The sequence below is a fragment of the Cryptomeria japonica genome, chromosome 7 (genome assembly GCF_030272615.1).
Source record: "Cryptomeria japonica chromosome 7, Sugi_1.0, whole genome shotgun sequence".
Lineage (NCBI taxonomy): Eukaryota > Viridiplantae > Streptophyta > Pinopsida > Cupressales > Cupressaceae > Cryptomeria > Cryptomeria japonica.
Window position 1 is genome coordinate 511,809,682 of NC_081411.1, and position 25,575 is coordinate 511,835,256.

A 25,575-nucleotide genomic window follows, 5' to 3' on the forward strand; every position below is an offset into this window, starting at 1 on the left:
AAGCTCTCTAAGAGTCCACAGAAAGGCCACGGTCCCTCCTTTCCTATTGAGTGGATTCCAGATGGACCATCAGTATCAATAAGCTCGATGTCTGCAATCAAACCCTTCCTTTAAACCATTTTGTAAAAACTCACAAGTCTCCTCGCAGGTATTGCATGTTGCAACCATTCTTAGCCTTCTTAATAATCTATACCAAAGCTAGCCACTTAATCAAGTATGTTAACTTTAGTAAAGGACAAAAAAGCATAAGAAAGCAAACAGATGCAAAATGAGGAGCTGTAATATTGTCTTCACCATAACATTGCAGACTTGACATGGTAGAAGGTTCAATTTATATTATGATAAATCTTTACAGAGTATTTTTTAACAATTAAAAGGAATACATAATAGAATAATACAATCATTCAAAAGGGTTACTGCTGCATAGAGTCCGGATAGGGCTTTGAACTGGAAGTTGTAAACGTGAATCATATGGAATGGCTGAACCAACAAGTTGTCCATCCAAATTGACACTTACCATAGCATGTCCCAACGTTGCAACTTGTCTGCAGAGTTGGTCACAAAGTTTTTATTTTCGTGATCAAATGATATGAATTTGTTCAATAACTAGGAAAATAGCATATATAAATTTATTACATAGTTTATAAACTGAATTTGTTGGAAAATATAGAATTTGTTTATACTAGAGAATGAAACCATAACTTACAGTGTACTTGATGAATTTACTGGCATGTGATTACAATACTCTGCAACTGCATATTCAAATAAATAGAATGTTATGGGTCTCTTAAATTTTTCATGATAGAATTCATATATATCAGATTAATATAAAAGGAGGTGATACAGTATACAAAGGTGTATTCTTTCTATTCAAAAATCAAAAGCTTTTCTCTTCAAACGATAACCAGGAGTGTGGACTTTTTTCAACCACCAAGACTTTCATACGATACAAATAATTAACTAAGACTATTCACAACATATATTACAATTGATATTCTACGGATGCCATTAAGACTGATGCTGAAAAGAAATGCATATTCATTGTGTTGAGGTTCTGATCACAAGTGTTACATCATAAGAAAATGGTACAAATTAAAATTTCACTTCTGGCATTTCACCCATGAAAACTCAGATCTTGGCCTCTTCATGGACCCCCTTGTGGATCCAGGTCGTGGCTTCTCCTTCCTCCATAGCCTCCAGTGATTGCCAATTAGCAGCTGTTGTTTGTTGAAGCTTATGCCTTCAAATTTATACAAATCAGTAACCTGTATCTGCATGGTGCTGAGGTTGCCAGCCCGAGTAGCCATTTTTTAGCCACCTGTTGAACCTCAACATCCTCCAGCAAAATCTCAGCTACAAAATTCTTGACAGAGTAATAAAGAATGAAATTCCCAGTGGTTTCAATAGGGTGTTGTTGATATTGATTATTCTGCATAAGCTGGTTGATCTCTACATCTTGTTTCTAAATTGTTGGAGAGTCAAATCCAAGATGTTAATGGTCCTAACCAGGGCAGTGTATATCATGGTCATATCTGGAAAAGGTTTTAGATTAGTTTTATCTCCCTGCAAATCACTAGGATTCATTAGCTAAGTGTGTATGAGGGGAAGCTTTGTCCAACTAGTCTGAGGTGTCCCACGGCACTAAAAAGTAATGCTGTTAGGAGTGAAAGAAGTGAGGCATTTGGCATAGCCTGAAGTCTTTGAGCTCACACTACGAGATTTATAATCATGCTGGAATCTCCCTCAGTGTAGATCTTAGTGATTCTACTAGCAAATGCTGGTCGGATTTCTCTATGAAGTGAAAAAAGCTAAACAGAGTAATTAGTCCGAACTACTATTCTTTTAAGGATAGCAAATAGAGGCTCTTTCTCAACATTCTTTATTATCCTTCAAATACTTAACTTGGCCCATGTGTTCGGCAGACCCACTAAAGTTTATTTTATAATATCCCATATGTGGCAGGGTCCATGCTTGCTATACCCATATTTCTCGGTAATTAAGTTTTAAAACAATGGAATTATCCATGCAAATTAAAGTTTGAAATCTGTCATGCTGACTATCTCAAACATTCCTGATGAGGTGGAGCTGTACATAAGAGTTGTACTGGAAATTTGGGCTTGACAAATCTGCTAATGTGACCAACATCCTGAGTGGTATTATCAAATATCTGAACATTACTCTGTCCGTGCATAACATAGAAAGAATTGAGGAGTAAGCATGTGCATGGACAGTGATTCTCATTGCAGTTCTCAGTCCAGTCAACCGAAATAGAATTTTGGTGATGTAATTGAGCTACGAGATAAGTTACCAAAGAGGAGTTCCATTTTGCTCCAAATGGGTTTAGCAAGTGGACATTTGAAAAATAGGTGATACGTTTTCAGCATCCTCCTGACAAATATGGATACATGATCAGCCATGTGCATGCTCCAAATGGCTTTAGCAAGTGGACATTTGAAAAAGAGGTGATATGTTTTCAGCATCCTCCTAACAAATATAGATACATGATCAGCCCTATCCATCCACTTTTCTGAAGATTTCCTGCCGTTATGCTTCTACCATGGAAGATCACCTATATGAGAACTTTGATTTTTAGGCAAGTATGTTGCAGCCATAATCTATTCAACTTTCCCTTTGATTGAGAACATGAGATGCTAAGGCAACCAAACAATCACCTAGTTGAGTATTGGGCCATATCAGTCAATTGTGACTGGTGGAATAAAAAAAAGGGCCTGTCTACTAGCACTTTAAGTAGGCTTTTGATCTTCAAGGAACATAAATTAAGGTCACTGATAATAAATAACATGTGCACAACTAGTTATGTCAAAACATCCTGGGGATGATGTTACAGTCCATGAGCGTTCTTGACTCTCAACATAATCATTTGTCTTTTATATACCACAATAATTGGCAACCTACCATCCAAGGACTATTCTTGTCATAGTTACATAGACAAACCACGATTGTACAAAAGTAAAACCAAAAAGCATCACTGAATTTAATCAGCAGAATATCATCAAAAACAATTTATTTGTAGTAATTATATGGCAGAAAATTTACAGCCACCTGCAGAACTGTTTGTTTGAGGTTTGATGCTTAATTATTTCTGTTTGTGCCCTTTCTGACAATTGTGAAACTGATGGGAACAAGTCTAGAATATATAATTTCTTAGACCAACATCAACTTAAAGATTGTAATCAGTAATTTTTTTGTCAAAAGCAATTTTATTATATTGATTATATGACTTAGATTTACACCTACCTGCAGAACTGTTCAAGGGCTTCTGCTTGTTAATTTCTGTAGGTGCCCACTCTGACTGAAGCGAAACTGGTGGAAAAGAGTCTAGAACAGGCAATGCCATGTGAAGTGTGTCCATGCTTGGGAACTGCAAACAAATAATATCCATCAGCCAGCTTGGAAATCGGATTTTGTTATCTACTCAAGGTTCAAACAATGAACATAAGAGCACACAGAAAGATGGACAGCCAAATAAAATGGTAATAAGACATTTTTGGACTCTCAAGAGCACAAAACTCACCCAGTCAACCTATAGAAAAATGCCGAAAATTTTTTAATCTTCCAGAAAGTTAATGTGTGATCCCAAAAGGAACATGTAGGAAAATAATAATTAAATAGGCAAAAGAAAAAGGTTAAAAAGAAGAAGAAAAGGGTAACCATTTCATACAGAGATAGTAAAGTTCGTTCGTGTAACAGTCCAACATGGATGCCTTTTTGGTGTGTGCTTATCCTGGCCAAGAAATCCTCCATTCACCATGTTTCCCTCACACAATCAAGGGCAGCATCTTTTGTGTTATCATTGTCATCGAGTTCCAGGGTCAGATCAAGGGGTACTATCCTGGTTACTACTAAAAGTTTTGGTTTTATGCTCTGTTCTGCAAATCTTATTATAGAATCGTTTTGAAAGTTTCCATTCTACTATGTCCTGATTCATCTTTGTCTATTTCCAATTCTAAAATTAGAATCAAACAGGAAAGCACTTACATAAAAAACATAAACAAACAAAATTTTGTTAGGATAAAACTTCCAATCTTGAAAGAAGTGCCAGCCAGAAAAATTAAGCAGCAGTTCAGATTAGAGAGCAAAGAGATATGATGAAGAATAGGCAGCAACAAATGGCAGAACATTGAGGGTTCATCTGTTAACAATCGTATGAACCTTGAATCTTGACAAACACTACAGTGCCCCAAATTCTTTCTTATGGGGTTGACCTTTACTGTCTTTAGGACACTCTGGAACAAGAGGAGAACAAACCAGACCTATCCTCTTCAGGAGAGGCCTCATCCATAGGACCCACTCTGTGATCCACAATAGGAATATCTGATCAATCTGTCAGTTTAAGGCATAAAAAGTCCATTGCACCACTATCTCAAATTGTATCAAGGTTGGAATCAAATCAACAGCCTTGATCTTCAAATGGGTAGCCTCTATAACATTTTTATTAACAAAAAGACCACAGAAAGAACAAAAGCCTATTATATCTAGGTCACACCAGAATGTTTTTAGATGGAATCTAATTTCATTATTGAATTTTAGGAGTACAAGAGCGACAAGGACCTTCATTCCAGCTTCTACTTGTAATGTCCCTTTTGGGTTACAAGACATGTTTCCTGTGGAAACTGTGGTGTGCTATTACATATCCCTTAGTGCAGTAAGAATTTTTTTGCTCTTGTGAACCACAATTATTCTTGTTTTGTCTATAAGTTGCAAGTCTTTGCATTATTTTTGCATTTATTGATTTGTATGGCCTTTGCAGAATTAAATTTCCATGTTCTGTCAATCAATTTCTAATTTCGATCTAGCCTGGAGAAATTTCTTTTCTTCTACCCTTAACATATATGGTATAAGTTGAAAGAATTATGACTTCTACAAAGTCATATTTTGGAATTTGTTCATGATTCAGATTCATTATATTCTGTGGGTTTCTATTTTCAGTCCAGATTTGTCCAGCTTGTTAAGATACAGTAAATATTGTGATCATAATGATTCTTGTGAATACTCTGGTGATTAAATTCTTTTGAAAAATATAATTCCAGTTTGAAATATTGACTCTTTAAACTAAAAATAAATTTTTCGAGTTTGTTTCAAGGTTTCATGTTTTTCTGCATATAATAGGAGGATTAATGTTATTGATATAAACTACCTTAGAATCTTGATGAATGGGTATAACCATTGCACTTTAGAAAGGATGCATGGGTATTTGAAAGCTCTTATAAAGCCTAGATAGATTTGGCATTTTCATAATTGTTAAACATAAAGTAATCATAAACACATATGGATAAACATACTGAAAACACATCAGACATGAAGCAAACACATAAATACACGTAAGATACAAAGCCTACATAAATACACATAAGACACGAAGCATACAGATAAATACAAGTAAGTCACAAAGCATGCATATAAATATAAGACACGAAGCATATACGTAAGACACAAAGTATGCACATAAATACATGTAAGACAGGAAGCATACATGTGAAAGGTACACACATATAGAAGTGCAATGTTCACCTACTTGATTTTATCTTTGGACTGAGCTTATAGATCCCTTTCTTAAATCTCTTTGAATAGAAATTTCTATGTTACCCAAGGACGTGTCCCCTGCTTTTTTTTCAGGCGTCCCCGTCCCAGGGACAAGGAACTCCTAGGGGACGTTCCCATAAATTCTGCATATTGACAGTGAATTTTGACAATGAATTTTACAAGCAATTTGACTTTGACTCTCAATTTAACACAATTTGGCAAAAGAATATCTTAAGGTTCTATAATGTATATGTGCATGCTTTATCCATGTTTTCATATGAATATTTTAAACTTCCCTATACATTTTAATTTTCCCTATTTTTATATAGCCATCCCCTTTGCTGTCCCCTAGCCGTCCCCAAAATTGATAAAAAAAAAAATCACCGTCCCGGAAACATTTACCCCCATCCCCGAAACTCAGGGTAACATAGAATAGAATGCATCTATTGTTATATCTTTACCCTACAAGGACGCAGGATCAAAACTCTAATACCAACTGTAATGTCCCCTTTTGGTCTATACCTTATCTTTGCCCAAAAATAACAATTCCAACAATACAACTTATTTACATAGAGTATTCTATAAATAAATTACATAATAGCAAGTAAACTTAGAGAAAATTAACTAACATCAAGCACTGCGATCATGAATAATCCCTATTGAAAACAAGTATCCTAAATGCATTGGATCCATTTCACCGCATATTCCAACAGCCAACAATATTAGGAATTTGATGGGAAAGCACAGTAGGACGCCCAGAGAATGTCCCAGACAACTACACCCAAGAGCGTGGAACGGCCATCCAAGTCAATTTGACCCATTGGCCCACAAGCAAACCAACTTTAGGTGGGCTACTTAATTGAGGGAACCAGTACTGCTGCATCTCCCTACCACGTTTCCTCACTAATCCCAGATATGATTGCTTGTAGGAAAATCAAATGAATAGTTACTAATGTTTCTTGATGAATTGGCAATTGAATTTGATAAATAAATTAAAGCTTCTGAACAGATTTAATAACAAATAATAGATTCAACCATATTACATGCCAATCACTTTATAAAATATTATAGATGGCTGCCTTTATATGAATTAAACTCAGACTCAGATTTCTTATTTGATTCCAATTGATTGAGGGATTGTTGTTGAATGATTGATATCTGTATAAATGATTGATTGATTGAATGAACTCCTTTTATTGTATGATTTGAGAAATTGTTAAATGATGATTAAGTGACTATTGATTGAATGCTTGATGAGTAATGATGTAATTAGTATTGGTGAATGATGTTGAATGAATGCTGATATGATAAGAGTGATTTGCTGATTGATTGTTTGCTTGATTTGATAATTGATGATTACTTTTGTGGATTCATGAGTGATGATTGATAAGTCATCCTGGTTAAAGATGATAGCTTCAGTCAGATAAATATGATCATGAATGAGACTTACATTATTAGAATAGTTTATATATGTATACCAATCTACATAATAATAATAATTGAGTTTATTATTATTATATATATATATATTAATATACATACATTAATATTCTTGTTAGGAATAAATTAAATCTGATTAAATAATCTAATGACTGATCATATATCGATCATCATCTTCCAAGTGTAAATCTGTGATCATGCATGATCCGTACCCTGTCGATAAAGTGTATCGACTATCTTCTATCGATTTACCTTAATCGATAATGTATATCGATTAACTGATTCTTCATTTTAACATACCGATTGTGAATCAGTTGTGTTAACTGAATAGTTAACTATCAAATGTGAATCGGTATTTGTTTGTAATAATAAACGGTTTGTTAATGCTACCGATTATGAATCAGTATTTGCAATATTAAATGGACAGACATATCGGTGGAGAGACGTGTCGAGACATGTATATTCATCGTGTTGCTTGAAAATTTTGTACACTTGGGGAAATATACAAAATTGTGGTTTCAACCACAGCACATGACTAAAAACTCTCCTAATTAAGCGAAGGCTCCCCCTATCTAATTACAACTTTGAAAATAAAATAGGATGGGACAGCAATCTTTCTTCTTTTTTCAAGAAAGACAATATCCTTTTCTCTTCACAAAAAATGATAGCGATTGAATATGAACAGCAGTAACCACTTTCAAGTGAAATGAGAGAAAGGAAATGAAGTTTCCTGAAAGCGCAAAGACTTCCGTCGCTCCCTTCAAGACGGGTCAGCAATATCAAACTCAAAGACTTGATTATGTGAACTCCTATCTACCCTTTGATATACTAAATTTTACAACGAATAAAATACAACAGCTCAAAGACTGGAATAATCTATTCTTTCAACACAAAGACAAGAATAGACGCAAGCTCAAAGACTTGCTGCTCCTTCTAGAGATTTTACTATTTTAATTAATCTTCTCTACTTGCAGCTCAAAGACTTCAAATCAGATTAGACTAAGCTCCTTTAGAAACACTTTGCATGGAAGAAATAAAAAGATTCAAACTCAAACATGTAGCTCAAAGACTCAAAACTTGAGTAATCCTTCTTTATTATTCTTCAAAACTTTCAATTCACATACATAAGCTCAAAGACTTCTTGCTGTAAATTTGGCAGAGTTTTTGCTTGCTTTCCAAAAGATAAAAATTACAATAGACCCCTCAAGTATTTATAGAAGAGGACCCTTGAGAAAAAGGTGGGAGGATCCTAACTAACTTGAGATATTCTCTCAACCACCAAGACTTATTCAATAACTAACTAAGACTTCATTAACTAACTAAGACTTATTCCAACTACAGTCCTAATCGGACACAACTTGTAGTTGCCTTGCATGTAATTACAAAAGTGCAAGTAATGTGTAACTTGCATTTTACAAAAAATACTTTTACATGTAACTTGTCAAAACAAAATTACAACTAAAGATTACAAAAGTGGAAAAAATACAACTAAGTGTTGAAAAACACTTAAGTTGCATTTTGTGAAGACAAATCCTTGAAATTTTTGGATGCTCGTTTTTAGTTCCTCGGGATTCGGCTCATGGGTGTTCTTGGCACAACCATGGTCTTCACAATAGTGTCATGACACCAGAGGAGCGCAGAATTGTTTTTATCCAGGATAGACTGGATTTCATGCAGAAAGGCTTGGTGTTTCATCAATGTCTGAATTGAAGCGGTCGTGAATTGTTCGCTCCTCCATTCATTATGAATCCTCATTTGTAAATCAGCAAGAACTTCTTCTTCTAGAATCAGCTCTCCATCCTGACTTACTATGTTGCAAGAGGCCCTTTCACAATGTGAGACAATATCACGGAAAACTTCACCCCGGAATCTCTTTGCATCACCGATCTCCTCAATGAGGGATTTAAGAACAAGGGCCTTGTTTTCCAATTTCTCTTCAAATTCCAAGTACATGACCCTGGAAGAGATGATGGCATGCTCCTATAGAACACTCAATTGTTGTTGGGGCATGGTACGCCAGGTTGTCAAACTTTCTTCAACACTTTCCAGATTCTTTTTGAAAGTATCAGAAGTCTGATCCACTTTCTCCTCAATGGCCTCTAACTTAGACTTTATCTGAAAAATGCCTTTCATTACCTGTGCACATAGATCGTGAAACTGATCAACCCAGGAATCCAGTGCTTGTACCTTTTAAGCAGCCCTTTCCACTCCACGAATTGATTCTTGGGAACCGGAAGAACCTATGGAGTTACTCCCTTCAGCAGCAGGTTTTGTAATTTTATGAATGGCTGCCATAAGTTGTCAGTTTTCACCTTTTAGCTTGTTCTTCTTTGCTACAAGCTCATCACACCTTTGCACCAGTGAGGCAAAAAAAAACTGAGCATCATGTTTAATGACCTCATGCGTCTGTTTGCCCAGCTCTATCCTTGTAACTTTATAATCGGCAGCAGACATTTCCTCAAGTGGCTTATCTACAATAGGTTCCACAATTTCAGCTACCATTATCTTGTTGCTATCAACAGTTACCCTGGAGATAGTCTTGGCCTTCTTAGCAACTTTGAATCTGGACTGTTTCGGTTGTTGGTAATCAAAGGCATCGGGTGAGATTTCCTGCTTCTTCCTTTTCGGAGTAAAGGAACTAAGCCATGGAGGCAAAGTCATCAACTCCCCTCCAGTAGCAGCCATAGGCAAAGGACAAGTAGTTTCTGTTTGAATCACCGTGGTCATCCTGGGAGGAATATCTGTTTGGACAGCGACCACGGTTTGCTCAGTTACCAATGGGCATGAAGATTGCCTCATGAATTCTTCAAAACCAGAAGTGGAAGTATCAATTTCTGATAACTGGATGCAAGTAGGAATATCCTCAGGAACTTCCAACACACTCTCTTGTTGAGGATCAGGAGATGGCTTGTATGCTGAAATGGGAATAGCATTCTGAGGAGCCTCATCCACAAGCAAATTGGGAGGAGAAAGCGATGTCTCAATGGGAACTGCAGGAATGATCTCATGAGGCGAGTCTGAAACTGGAGACTTGGGAGCATCATCAGATTGCTGCCCCTCTTCTGGATTATCTAGATCAATCACCTGAACATGAAATCGTGATTTTTCCTTCCCACGAACTATCATCTCCTCGGGAGGAAGCACTACTGCACGACTAACTCGCAACTTGATCCTTGTGCCCAAAGATGATGCACCCTCCTTGTTGTCAACCTGAATCTCAGACTTACGTCCAAGAGGCCCCATAGAATCATCTTCTTTACCAACCTTGATTTTTATAAGTGTAACAGCATTACTTTTCAACCATGCGTTAGTGTTAGCCAAGATAGGCTGAAATCTCTCAAGGATGGATATGCACTCTTTGTGCGACCATTGGAACAAAAGAAGTGGAGCTTCCTCAACCCTCCGAGAAACGTATTCGGGATCAAGTATGTGCCCATCATCAATCATCCCTTGTGGGATATCCACCAAGTTCAAATCAACGATTTGCTCAACAGTGAGCCTGCAGTAATCCATCTTCAGAATTTCGGCTTCTGTGCGGAGATCTACCCAGACATCCTCAATGCGATGCACATGCACAAAGGATTTCTTGATCTTCTCCTTCATACCCCTGTAATCAAAATCAGCTCTAGGTTTAAACCTTTTGAGCTTGATTCCCTGCAGTTCAGTCTCCATGGCCTTAGCTTTCACAGATGTGACAAGGGAATACCGGCCAATTTTCAATGGGTTTGTGGTAGAGATCTCCATTCCAACCTTGTGTCTAGCAAACTGAAAAGTGTGGACAGCCATGATCTGTCTTCCCAACTCCATAAGAATGATCTTATCAATTGGGTATCTGGGAAGCATATATGGCTGACCACCATAGCACCCAATTCTCATATAGGTGAAGGTGGGAAACTGCAGAAACAAACATCCATACTCGCACACCTTTCCCCATGCCTCATCTGATACTCTCTTGTTCCTGAGATTTTTGTCAAACTAACACATGAAATATACGAAGAATGCATCTTGGACTCTTCTGAAATGCAGTCTGATGGGTCTCAACGGCAACTGGTCATAATATTCCCAAACTGGTATAAGTGAGCGATCACCCTTGGTAGAAAGACCTGGAAAGTGTCTAAGTGATGTTGCCAAAGATACCAAATATGAATTCATGAAGAAGGTCATGGTGGTAGGAACTGTTGCAAGTTGTTCGCACAAGGCATCGCTGATGACTTCTCCCCATGAAATATGATGAGACTGCCTTATGAACATGATGAACTGGTACATCCATGCTCAAGGCCCATCATCCTGCTCTGAAGAGTTATGGTGTCTCATATCTCCCATTTGAAATCGCAGCGGTACAACTTCGCCCACCTTGAAAAGGAAGCTCGTGGCTCTTGGATCCACCTATTGATATGTCGCTTGCAATCTTTTTCCCTCTTCACGTAATACTCTGCTGCACTTTCTTTGGAGATTTCCATGTAAACGGGTGCAGGAGGTATTCTGAAGACCTTCTCGATTGTATCTGCATCAAGATGAATTATAGCTTCGCTATCATCATTTTTGATGACTCTTGTCTCTTTATCAAAATGATGGGCGCAGGCAAGAATAAACTCAGGTTCTACGGCAGCCACCGGGAAAGAAGATGCATGATGGATATGGCTGTCCAACATCCGCTGCAAGTTATTATCCTGTGGATCTTCTACCCTCTTGACAAATTCCGACATATCCACGTGCCCTATTTCCGTATCTATACGATCTAAAGGGGAAGAAACTTGGGAAGGTGCAACCTCGTTCTGATATTTGTCATATTTGTATTTCATCTTCTTTGCAACTAGAGATGCCGGCAAATCTTACATTGATTGTGAACCTGGAATACTGTGATGAGGACTTAAAAGAGTTATAGTCAGCTACAAATATCATTCTTCCTTCTCCAAATGGGAAAAACTTCGATTCTTAAACTTCACGATTTTGTGAGAGGAAGAGGGGAAATATATGGAAATGGGAAAATCTTGACTTTGACCAATTTCGGATCTTGGGGAAATTTTCGCAAGTATACAAGTTGGAAAGAACATACATGCAATCGGGGTTTTAAAACCCGAATGCAAGTACACTTGTAATTTTGCAAATGAAGAAATGGATGGAAAATGAGAATTTGACTTGCGAAAAATGACGGATATGGGAAAAATGAATGGATAGAAATGGGAAAATCCGGGAATGTCATTTTCATGAAAATGGGAAGAACTCTTCAGCATGTAATCCAGTTTTTAAAACCCGAATTTGAAAGGGAGGGGTATTTCACATTTTTCAACTTGGAATTTTAACCAAAAATGGTTAAATTCCTTAACCGTAAGGGAAGAACAAGAATTTCCAACGAACTTGTAATCGGGATTAAAAATCCCAAATACAAGTAAAGAGGGAATTTAGAAAGAACAATGCAATGCAAATATTGCATTCCAAGGGGATGATCTCTCTCACAAAAACCGATTTTTGGGGGAAGAGCAACATATTTCCAAAAATGCAACTAAGAAAGAAAACTAAGAAAACAATAAAATAATAAAATGAAGGAAAGAAAGGAAAGAGAACATACCTTTCTTCAAACTGAAAATGCTTCTCCAAAAATGCAACAATCTTTGGAATGAAGAAAAGCTAAATCAATAAATAGAGACAATCCGCAATCCTCCAAACCCTTGCCATGTTTTTGGAAAAAACGTTTTGAGTTGCAAAAACATGGTAATAGATGCAAGTGAATAGGGTAAAATCCTTAGGGTAATATCATGCATGAAAGTGTCAAAGCCAAACGTCCAAGGAGGAGATGAAGAAATGGCATTAAATCCTTCAAAACCGCAGCCAAAGGAGGGTCACGTGAAAAAAACGTGCCAACTAATGCATCTTAGATGGCTCATTAAATGACTTGAAACTTATCCCAAAGTCCACGCCTAGGTGAGAGAGGTAAAATCGAACTAGGAGATTGCAGCTTGATGAAGTTTTAAAGCCCCAAAATGTGGCATTTTGGAAACACGTGGTTGCTGATTTGAAGCAAAAAACCAGTAAATGCAATCTCCATATGGCATGACAAGTGGTTTCATACGCATAAGAATAGGGTAGAAACAAAAACGCCTCTCCTTCCTAGAAGATCTCCACGAAAATCGATTGAAAACTTCAACAAATTTGCTTCCAACTGAAAATCGGGTTTTTGGGAGACAAGAACAAGTTCGAAATGCATAAGTGAAAATCAGGTTTTTTAGAACATATGACAAGTCCTAATTTTCACTTTTTCACCTACAAAGCCAAATTCGGGTTTTTTGGAGAGAAAGACAAGTTTAAAATTGCACTTTTTCACTTACAAAGCAAATTCGGGTTTTTCGGAACAAACTGCAAGTTTAAAATTGTCAAAAATGCACTTTATGGGCAAAATCGGGTTTTTTGGAGAGAAATGCAAGTTTTCCTTACTTGTAAAAGGGAAATAAAATCCCTACAACAAGTTAGAATTGCTTGCACACATGTAATGGGGGTTTAAAATCCCTATTACATGTAAAAACCATTAAAGTAGGGGTTTTTGGAAAGAACTACAAGTTTACTTGTAATTTAGACAAAAAATCCCTATTTTAATTAAAAAAGACCAAAAAACAATAAAAATGATAAAAACAATAAAAGGGAAATTTAAAACAAATTACAAGTATTCATCCTTGAATAAAAGTGCACATGTAATAAGCCAAAAATTCCCCTACAAAGACCAAAACAATGGATATCATTAAAACTTGCAGTTTGAAGAAAATTCTCCACCTGCAGTCGAGATTTTAAAACCCGAAATTAAAGGAAAGACATAGCAAACGAACCCAGAATTTGACGAAATTCGAAACGTAGTTCGAGGATGGACTGAGGATTAAACCAGTCCAAGGATTAGTCAAAATTTTGCCTTGGGAAGCGTGCCATAGAGTAAAAAAAATTATTTTTTCACAAAAATTTGATGTAGTGGTCCTTCATTTTTGGAAACAAAAATGAGGACAACACATCAATGTGCCTCCCCATTTAGATATATATAATTCACAAACAGATCGATAAAGGTAGTACCGCAATCTATTAGTGCAAGCCTTTGAAGATCGATCTCATTCTCAACACGGCGATATTTGTGATATAATAAGCAGCACTTGAAGTATTATCAATACTTGGCAAATCAACATACTTTGTGGACCTGCTATCTTCCCTTATACTTGCAGCAACCTCCAAGATTCATAAGTTAGTGAGAGCATCATTTGTGAGACAATAAAATTACAAGATACCTCTATTTTTATCTACTAAGAAATCTAATCTATATTAACAATCCTAGAATGCTTGGAATGATTTCTCCAATATACTTTGTTGGTGAAACTGTGAAAGGGTCACCACCTTTCATACAAATTGAGTCACCACCCTCTATTGCTGCTTTTTGAGAATAATAAATTATTTTCCAAATGGATCTTCCTTGGATGTCCTCCTCAAATGAAACCTTCTCCTATTTATATCTTCTAATGTGAATGGAGGAAGAGTCACACCTCTTGATCATGTCTACCCTTGGCAAGAGTCACGTCCTTTCACAATTTTCACCTTTTGAAAGAGTACAACTCTTCATCATTTCTGCCCTTTGAAAGAGTACAACCCTTCATCATTTCTAGCCTTCGAAAAAATCACAATCTTTCAAAATGACCATACTTCGAAAGAGTACAGCCCTTAATAATCTTTGCCTTTTAAAAGAGTCGCTTCCTATTTTCTCCCCATTCCTTTCTTCTTCCATTAATTCTTTTTTGATTCATGTGTTCCATTCTTTCTTCCTTCCTCCTTCCATGTTCCCTTTCAAATGAACTCTTCTCCCTTTTCTATCTCATGTTTGAGGGAGTCGCAACTTTTCATTTCATGCCTTTTGACCATTCATTAAACTTAATTGAATTTTAATCATATTATATATTATTTTTATTCTTTTATATTTTAATTTTTTTTATTATTATTTATTAAAAATCCTATTTCAAAAAGGGGACATTACAAAATAGTGCACTTAAAGATATTGGCAAGTTTCTTTGGACTTAAGAGGTCATTGAGACTGGCAAGTTTCAATGTATTCAATCTATAATCTAACGAAACTTTTATTGACTTTCTAATTAAAAAAGTGTTTCACAAGGATTTACTTAGGATTTTTAAGATCTCACCCTGGAAACCCACAGTTTATTTTGATTTGTCATAGGTAATTTTTGACCATGACTTTTGGTGTCATCTATTCACAATTCAATTGGAAAATTGTAACACGTGCATGGATTGACAAGGTCTGGTTCACTGCATGGATGGGTTCCATTCGATCTGTGCGAATCCAATCCCCCTAATTCAGGAGGAAATAAAATTTGAACATAAGACATATGGAAAGAGATTTTTTAGTGGGCTTCTACAACTAGGGTCTTATACACCAAATTGGCATCTAGCTTGGGCGAAAAAATAACGTTTTACTTTTTAATTCAAAACCAGAAGAGAAACATATGGATTTTGATGATAGTTTCAAATTTTAACTCATACTAAGGATTTAAAAAATTGTGCTTTTTTTCTAATTAACAGCATTCAAAAATACTTACCCATTATGTGTCTATTAGGGTTAATCCTAAGTTTTCTCAGGAAAAGATATCTACTTGACTTCCCCCAAATCTTGGTTTGATCAAAATAAATTTCGATGGAGTTGCACGTAGTAATCCAGGTCCCTCTAGCGCAACCTACGTGGCTAAGAATTGTAATGGTAAACTCATTGCAAAAGACAAGCAATGTCTTCCCCCAGAAACAAATAATGAAGCCAAAGTAAAAGTGGCTTTGATGGTGGTCCAATTGGCGGGAAGGATTGGGGCAACAAAAATACAATTAGAAGGGGACTCTCAAATCATTACTCATGCCATTGTTCGGGGTGGAACACAAAATTGGAAGATAGACAAGGAAATTGAAGACATAAAGGAACTCTTAACTAATTTCTAGAGCTTCAAGATTTCCCATGTCCTAAGGGAGAGAAAAAAGGAAGCTGATCTAAGTGCCAACAAGGCTTTCGAATTGCAAGTTGGCAAAGTCAAATTTGAAATCGACCTAAATAATGGCTCTAATATGAATTGAACGACAGAGCTCTAAAATCAAAGTCTGAAATTGAGGTAGATCTTGCCCATTATTTGCGTATGGGGTGATATGGTTGGACAAGACAATGAATCTTAAATGCTCTATCAGCTTGGAGTACGGCGGTGCAACCCAAGAGCCACACATTTCGAAGAAATCTTCTATCATATCTTGGGCGGGTATGTTTTCTGAGGGTGGCCGCGTTTTGTTTTGAGAAAGGTGGTGCTAACCTCCTATCACATTGTACCGAGCGAAGGAGTATTAATGGCGGGTTACTTCTCACACATGTTGACAACCTTTGCAAATTGAGCTTCATTAATGACATAAAAGGCAGTCCAGCTACTTGTATCTTTCATAGCTTATTAGACAAGCTAAATACTCGGAGCAAATCAAGGTGGATAAAGTGCTGGTTGTGATCAGGATTTCGAGGAGATCTCAACTCTAAGTGCCTTTGTGACCTACAGGTCATGGAGCCCAATTTTTCACTGCAAGCATCCAAACCAATGGTGGCCTTCTAAGGCCAAATATCTTATGAAAGACTCTTGAATGTCTTCCGGTTCAAAGAGAGGGAGTTCCTTACCAAGGTGAAGATTGTATTGGAAGATGAATGTCTGAGAGCACAATACAAATACCACACGAACGCCAACATAGCTTCTATGTTTACGACCGAGTGTTTTGAATTGGTGAGCAAGGAAAGGGTGAGGTGGATTGTTACGAGCTGTGTGAAGGAGTGCCATGGTGGTTTCGAGAGCTTCATGCAAATGTCCTGCGACAGACTGGGCTTCATCGACCCGAATGGTGTTTGGCTCCATGTGAGCGAATTTCGCCCCCCACTATGCCCTTACCTTCTCTAGAGTGCAAATTGTAATAAGGAGGTGCATCGTGCATCGGCACAAATTGGTATGCACAGGATAACGGAGTATTTGAAGGCATGGGAGAGACAAGATATCAGACATGTGTTGGAGAAATGGGGTCCTCGTGACCAGAAACTTGTAGACAAAGGCTCTACTTCATCCTCTAAACGAAAGCGAGGTCGGCCAAGGGGCTCGAGGAAGAGGCTGACAAAACGCACTCTGTGCATTGGCTTCCCTCCGAAGGACAATGATGACCTAGACGACCCCAAGGAACCATAGGATGGGGACCAAAACGACGAAGGGAAAGGCAAGGAGCTCGTAGAGAATTGAATACCATTGTTTTGTTTTTCCCTAGCTGTTATTTCTGTTTGATAATCGAATATGTAAAATCTGTTAAAACTGGTCGGGTTGTAGTATATTGTGGGGAAGGTGGATATCATAGATAGGTGATAAGTTACAAGATATTATCTATTTTGGTTTGGTGAATGGATATTAGAATCTGGAGTATGTCGATGGATGTAATTTTGCTTTCTATTAATACAAAAACAACATTAACCGATCAAAAAAAAGTATTCGAAAATACTTGTGAACTTAATTTTTATAGAGGTCAAACATGCACATCTGACAAAAAGCTTAGGTAAAGGAGTTGACAACTTAAAAGATAAAAGTTAAAGGCCTAACCACAAACACACACTTAGCTGGAACTATGTTCAAAAAGGACAAGATGGTTTAAAGCTTACAAATATAATCGAAGTGCCACTCAGTAATATCTCAAGTTCACATTCCCTGGTTGCCTATTTCTCCAAATTCTTAGCCAGGCATGAAGTAGTGTAATGTCCCCTTTTTGAAATAGGATTTATTAATAAATTATAACAATATGTCTCCTTTTTTATGTTAATTGGATCTTCTTCATTTAAAAATTAAAACCCTAACTGTATTTTTTCTTTTTAAACCAGCTGTTTTAAGGGAATCAATCTTTGTGTTTGTTCCCCTCTTCTTGAAAATATCCATTATTTTACTGAGAAAAACTAGATTATCAACCTCATATCAGCTTACCTAGGGTTTCTCTTTCTATTTTGTCTCAATTTCCTCATATCTTTCTTACTTTATCATTAAAAGCATATACTAAAAATTATAAAACTTATCATATGAGGGAGCTGCCCCTCTCAAATGCAAAGGAAAATTGTTAATTCCATCAAGATTTTTCCAACTGTTGTCAGCAGTTGTTGCTGCACATGGGGTGAGTCAGCTTTTAATCAACGAAAAATCACAACAACAAATCCACCCATCCATCAGGATGTTACAATGACACAGAAGCACCATAGGGATCAAGCAATCTTGCATCACCCAAAAAAATGTTTGCTTTCATTTTGATGTGTTTTAGTTCAAAACATGCATTATGAATTTCAGTGAGTCATTCTAGTTGTGTGTGTTTGGAAATCTAAGTAATCTCCCATGTTACCATGAAGGCTGTTGGTTGTGACATTGGTGCTGCATACAGGCATATAGGCTGAAACATATTCTTGCATAAATGTTAATAGAGACAACCCTTGAAGAACCAAAGAATGATGAAGCAAAGAATGACAACCAAAGAAGCTGAAGGGTTAAGTTCCTTAAAGCTTCAATTATTGAGAGGTGACATTGCAAGATCAACTCTTATGTTTATCTGCACATCATTAAAAGACCAAAAGTCAATTGAAGCTAGTTCAAATGGCTGAAGAAGGGAGAGCAAACAGATGATGAGGGTTGGAGCTAGGAATGAGCATAGAGTGACTCTTAGGCATACATGGGCTTGTGAAAAGGGTTATATTGTACAAAAATCGGTCTTTGCATATAATCTAGTAATTCAAAATAAGCAAGTAAACTAGCAAAAAATATCATTGGAATCTTTAGAGCCGCCTGTCCAAAACTCTAAAATTTGCTAGCACTATCCTATTTTTAGTCATCAGCTCAATGCATTATTTTTAGATTTGTCCTGCAAGAGATGCGAATTCTAATGTTAGCTTTGTAGTAGTTTATCTTGGCAATCTAACTAAAGATTGCATGTATTCAATTTTAGGATCACTGGATAGAATTTTGTAACAAATATTGCATTGTATGTAATTTAATTATTCTGCCATAGTTAGCCTTTTGTTATTTTCTTATGCAATGTGTTGTAAAACCTTATAAATAAGTGTCACTTAGATTTCTAATAGTAATTTTCATGCCTTCTTGTTGAAATTATTGTTTAAGTATGCTTATGTGATTTAAGAGTCAATCATCACTTGATAATTATTGAGGACTATGTATCATAGTGATGATTATATTGGATCTTGAAGCTTTGTATCCAATTCTACTAATGATGCAAATTGAGTTGCTTTCAGAACATTGCAAGATGTGTATTGCAAAATTTAGGTAAGTGTCATCATCATATATTTGTATATGTTGTTTTCCTTTCAATCTGCCAAGATTTTTTGTTGTGTAAACAAATACCCACCTTGTGCACTTGCACTACTGAATCTTTAGTTTTAGATAAACAATTTAAGTGTGTACAAATCATAGGTTTTTTTTTCAATCAAAATGCATGAAAATTTTTGGCTTGAGGTAAAGAGTGAGTTGGTATTTGCCCTTGGTGAACCCAAAAAGATACACCTTTAATTTTATTCAATGTGAATGTGAACCACCCCAAACAACACTATACAAATTGAAATATAATAAGTACATATTGTTCAATTTAGGTTAGTTTTTCTTTAAGGGGGTTTACCCATCTAATCCAAAAAACGGTTCTACAACACATCTATTTTGTTTTGTGTCGCATTGGAAGGTGCAAACGAAAACACTAACAATGTATTTTGACTCCACCATCGACGACAAATACTGGCTTATTATAGCATAGTCTATCTGATCCTAAAAGACAACCACCCTTGATTGTTATCCAAAAGAAGCACTCGTACCAAAATTTGTTAAAATATTTATAAATTTTTGAGTTTCAAAGGAAGAAACACTACAATTAATGGCTGATCATAAAGGCAACAATAACAACAATCACCCACATCTATCGACATAAGGAAACTTGATTGATTTGTTGGCATTGATAGAACATCATGAATGTTCTTGTGGCTTAAAAAAATATTTTTTGTAAGATCTCTGGTGATGGCACAAAACATGATAATGAGCATATTTCAGTCTTCACCACCACATGTGGAAGTTTGAGCATATCACATAAAGATGTTGCAATTCACTTTTATGTGTAAACATTACAAGGCACAACACCTGACTGGTTTCACCATATTTTTGTCAGTTCTATCACTAGTTGGGAGTTAATGAATAATAAGTTTCTTGCATGCTTTGAGCTAGCAAAAGATAGGCATATCTTATTCACTCAACTCTAAAATGCCAAGAAGGGCGATAGCAAACCTAAGGGATTTTATCATGAGATCCAATCATCTACTTACTAGGATTATTGACACTTTAAATCCTTCTTCTAATATTCTTATGAGCCACTTCATAAATGCTCCATCATCAAAAATTTATTTCTTTCTCAAGACAAGTCAGGCTAATTTATTGAAAAATACTCAAGAACATAGTATTGATAAGAAATTTCAGTTCAATGAGGTTAACATTTTTCTGAAGTCAATAAAAGATCATAGTTACATGATGAACAATTTCCTAAAGATAGTTTAGCTCTAGAGGCACTCGTTCAATTGGAAATACATATGAAGGATCCATTACTGGATCTTGATATCTTCTCAAAGCATCTTGAATGAGTGTTATCAATCGAAAATGCAATTAACTTTCTTCTGAGTTTTGATTCATCCTCATCCTCAACATCTTCCATACACATCAACATGGAACCCAGAGTTGAACATAAAACAGTTGTGAATGAGCTAATGGCAGTGTAATGTACCCACTTTGAAATACAATATAATGACAAATGATCAAATAAAATTAAAATATAAAAGAAAATAATTAAATATAATTAAATTTTAATTAAGTTAATGAATGGTCGAAGACATGAAATGAAAAGTTGTGACTCCCTCAAACATGAGATATAAAAGGGAGAAGAGAACCTCATTTGAGGGTATAATTTGGGGAATCAGAAGAGCAGATCTGATATAAATAAGAAGTGCAGATCTGAATGTGAAAGGTTGTGTTCCTTTCAAAAGGCAGAAATAATGAAGAGTTGCACTCTTTCAAAGGGTGCTAAAGGTGGAAAGGGTGTATCTCTTGCCAAAGGGGCATACATGATGAAGAGGTCTGACCTCTCCCTCACATTGGAGGATATAAAAAGGAGAAAGTCTCATTTGAGGAGGGCATCCAAGGGAGATCAATTTGAAGAATAATTTATTATTCTCAGAGGGCAGCAATGAAGAGTGATGACTCATTTCTTATGATGAGGTGTGAGTTCCCATAAATGAAGATATAAAAAAGATATTAATTCAATTGAGAAGGGGGAATTAGAGGAACCATCCATACGATCAAAGAAGACAAGAAAGTCAATGGATCAATATCTAATATCAGAATTAATAAGGGTGAAAATTAGCAGACTTTGATATTTACAAGGGCAAGATTCAGGGAATCCCAAAAGGGGACATAACAGCCAGAATTGGATGTCAGACATAACAGTATTTGATTCTTCCATCAAATATTCAAATTAAGGCTAGTGAAAGGAGGTTCTTTAAAGGATTCAAACAAGTGCAGTTAAGATGGTGAGATGCTGAGAAATCATCAAGGGGTGTTCCAATTTAGATGTCAAAGCATCAACAGCTCACCAAAGTTTCAAAGTGTTTCAAATGGTTTGCCAGACTTTATTGAAACAGTGGATCTGCCATGAAAGTTTCAAATCAGCCATAGCGCCGCCTTCTACAAAAGTCTGTTTTTAGCCCACACTATAAATAGTTTGTCATCATTTTCGAAGAGAAGAGTGTATTCTAAGTTTGCTATTTTAGGCAGACCATGTCTTATTTTTAGCTCAAAGTCAACAATTGTCCAACCATCTATCTTGTCATGCAAAAGGTATGAGATTTTATGACTTAAATTGTAAAAAAATTTAATCAATTTAAAAACAGTGGAATACTTTGGTTTTAGCATTAGCGAATAGGCTATTTTTTAATAAAGTTTGCAAGTCATGCAAACAGTCATTGATAAATTAAGAGTTAATTTCAATCATTTATTTTAATGCAATGCTTTGTAAATAGTATAAATAAGTGTCATTTGTGTTGATTTTATGGTAGTGCTTGTTAACCACAGGGAAACATCAGATTTGTTGCCTTCCCAACCATAGACGATAAGCTCTTATCATCACCCCCGAACACACTACATAAATTTCTCGCCATCAATTGATCTGCTTGTACATGAATTCGATCTGCCTGATTATGATCGAGCTTGCTGTCTAATCTCAGTTCCATAGAGGGAAGACCGCGTCCATATATATCCGTCGAAAGGAGATATCCAAGAGTCGGCTCTCATCAAGGAGGCACGACCTTCATGAAGCATCGTATGCCTTCAAATGAGGGGTGGCGGACTTTAACCAAAAGTTTGCCCCTTTGAAACAAATCCAATAAGTCAAACTCAATAATGTATGTTTAATCATTAAACCTGATAATGCATATGTGACTTAATAAAGATATTAAAGGATTAATATAAGTTGATAGATTCATCAAATGTGTAAGGCCAATAGGCCATTCACACATTTGATCTTGCTAAGTCGGCCTATAGGATTTCTACCGACGCTATATCATCAACACTCCCTCTTAGCTAGGGAGGAATGCTTCTTAATCTCTACAAGTCACATCACCTCATCGATGACTAACATAATGACTACACTCATGTGAATGAAAGAAGCTTATCACCTCATCGTGATAGCATATCACCTCATCGTGATGTTTGACCACAATGGCTACTCCCAGAGGGCGAATACACACAAATGCTAAGTCATGGAGTCTCTCACATGCCATCCACCATACCTACTCGCAGAGGGTGGAACAAGGGCTGGAACCTCAAACTTCTCTCACAGAGAAGAATGCACAACAAGGGTTGATACCTCAAACTTCTCTCACATAGAAGAATGCATAACAAGGGCTGATACCTCAAACTTCTCTCACAGAGAAGAATGTATCTCCACCATGCCTACTCGCAGAGGGTGGAATGAGGGTTGGAACCTCAAACTTCTCTCACAGGGAAGAATGCACAACAAGGGCTGATACCTCAAACTTCTCTCGCAGAGAAGAATGCATAACAAGGGCTGATACCTCAAACTTCTCTCACAGAGAAGAATGCATAACAAGGGCTAAAACTTCAAACTTCTCTCAAAAAGAAGAATGCATCTCCACCATGCCTACTCGCAGAGGGTGGATCCACCATACCTACTTGCAAAGGGTGGAACGAGGGCTTTCACCTCAAACTTCTCCCAGAGAATAATGCATTAACAAGGGATTGCACCTCGAACTTCTCACAGGAAAAGAACTCGTTAACAAGGGATTGCACCTTGAACTTCTCTCTCACAGAGAAGAACTCATTAACAAGGGATTGCACCTCGAACTTCTCTCTTTCAGAGAAGAACTCATTAACAAGGGCTTTCACCTCAAATTTCTCCATCACAGAGAAAAAAACATTGACCAAATCTTCATGATGACGTGGCTCCCTCTGAAGCTGAAATGTCAGGCTCCCTCTAAAGCTGAAATGATAGGCTCCCTCTAAAGCTGAAAAACAAGCTCCCTTTGAAGCAAATATCAACCTTCTGATCTCTTCGTCCAAGGTTACTTCTAACGATATGTCAGAGTCCCTCTGAATGTTGATTTTCCTCTGCGAAGAAATGCAAGCAATCTTCCTACCTTGAATAGAGATTCGTCAGTGCCTGAACCTTGGGTAGAGGGACCGCCAATGAAAAACATAATTCTGGCAGTAGTGCCAAGCACACAAGCCCCAACCAGCCTCGCGGCCACACTGAGAGCAGTGCCAATGCAACATGCAGCTCTTGCATCTGTCCGTGCCGCCCACGGATCTTTCTGCAACTCTTCCAAAACCAAATTCAAAGTGAATTCACACTGGGAAGCTGGCAACAAGAATTGGGCGATGCTCTGAGCAGAGAGGCCATCCTTGACGTTGATTACATCGTCAGCAAACTTGTAGATAGCGTCAAGCGTTCTATCAATCTGCTGCCGCAAATTAGGATTGGGAGCAATACTAGACTTATTGAGCCAATAATGCCCGACCATGCGGCCCTCGTCCGGATTGGTGTTGTCCTCAATTTTGTTTCCAAAAATGAAGGACCACTACATAAAATTTTTGTGAAAAAATGAAAAAAAAATTTACTCTATGGAACGCTTCCCGAGGCAGAATTTCGACTAATCCTTGGACTGGCTTAATCCTTAGTCCATCTTCGAACTACGTTTCGAATTTCGTCGAATTCTGGGTTCGTTTGCTATGTCTTTCCTTCAATTTTGGGTTTTAAAACCCCAACTGCAGGTGGAGAATTTTCTTCAAATTGCAAGTTTTAATGATATTCATTGTTTTGGTCTTTGTAGGGGAATTTTTGGTTTATTACATGTGCACTTTTATTTAAAAAATGTTACTCGTAATTTGTTTTAAATTTCTCCTTTGTTGTTTTTATCTTGTTTTAAAACCCCTACTTTAATGGTTTTTACATGTAAATGGGATTTTAAATCCCCATTACATATGTACAGCAAGTACAACTTATTGTAGGGATTTTATTTCCCTTTTACAAGTATTTAAAACTTGCATTTCTCTCCAAAAAACCCGATTTTAGCTTTGTAAGGGAAAAAGTGAAAATAAAACTTGTATTTGTCTCCCAAAAACCCGATTTCCACATGCAAGTGTAAATTCAAACTTGCACTTGTCTTCCAAAAACCCGAATTGCAAGAAAAAAAATGGTTTTTGAAGAATTCAAAGCAAATTTTTGTGGAGATCTTCTAGGAAGGAGAGGCATTTTGGTTTCTACCCTATTTTCATGCATTCTTGAACACCTTTCAAGCCATTTGGAGGTTGCATTTACTGCTTTTTGCTTCAAATCAGCAACCACGTTTTTCCAAAATGCCACATTTTGGGGGATTAAAACTTCATCAAACTGCATTCTCCTAAATCGATTTGAACTCTCCTACCTAGGCGTGGAGATTGGAGTTTTATTTGTGCCATTTTATTTACTTTTGCTGCCATGTTTTTTCATTTAAGACGTTTTTCTAAAAACGTGGCAAGGGTTTGGCAAGGGTTTGGCATCTCGGTTTGTCTCTATTTATTGGTGTGTCTTCTCCATTCCAAAGATTGTTGCATTTTTGGAGAAGCATTTTCAGTTTGAAGAAAGGTATGTTCTCTTTCCTTTCTTTCCTTCATTTTATTAATTTCTTGCTTTCTTAATTTTCTTTCTTAGTTGCATTTTTGGAAGTGTGTTGTTCTTCCCCCAAAAATCGGTTTTTGTGAGAGAAATCTTCCCCCTGGTATGCAATTTTCGAATTGCATTGTTCTTCCCATTTCCCTCTTTACTTGTATTCGGGATTTATAATCCCGATTACAAGTTCGCTGGAAATTCTTATTCTTCCCTTATGGTTAAGGAATTTAACCATTTTTGGTTAAAATTCCAAGTTGAAAAGTGTGAAATACCCCTCCCTTTCAAATTCGGGTTTTAAAAACCGGATTACATGTTGAAGAG

At 36.7% G+C, this 25,575-nt stretch overlaps 1 protein-coding gene across 4 annotated transcripts in view; it reads right to left on the minus strand.

Annotated features, from left to right (window-relative positions):
• Nucleotides 1–315: 315 nt before the first annotated feature.
• The window catches only part of LOC131060146 (uncharacterized), a 74,055-nt gene continuing 48,795 nt past the window's right edge, over nucleotides 316–25,575 (minus strand). For 3 of the 4 annotated variants that reach the window (XM_057993255.2, XM_057993257.2, XM_057993256.2), the window contains exons 10-12: nucleotides 3,259–3,382; nucleotides 707–752; nucleotides 316–545 (exon numbers count right to left, since the gene is read on the minus strand). In XM_057993255.2, the coding sequence (XP_057849238.2) occupies nucleotides 401–545; nucleotides 707–752; nucleotides 3,259–3,382 (315 nt within the window). In that variant the 3' untranslated portion in view covers nucleotides 316–400. Of the gene's footprint in view, nucleotides 546–700; nucleotides 753–3,258; nucleotides 3,383–25,575 lie in introns of those variants that run through there. The other variant, XR_009358576.1, reaches the window with a different exon arrangement.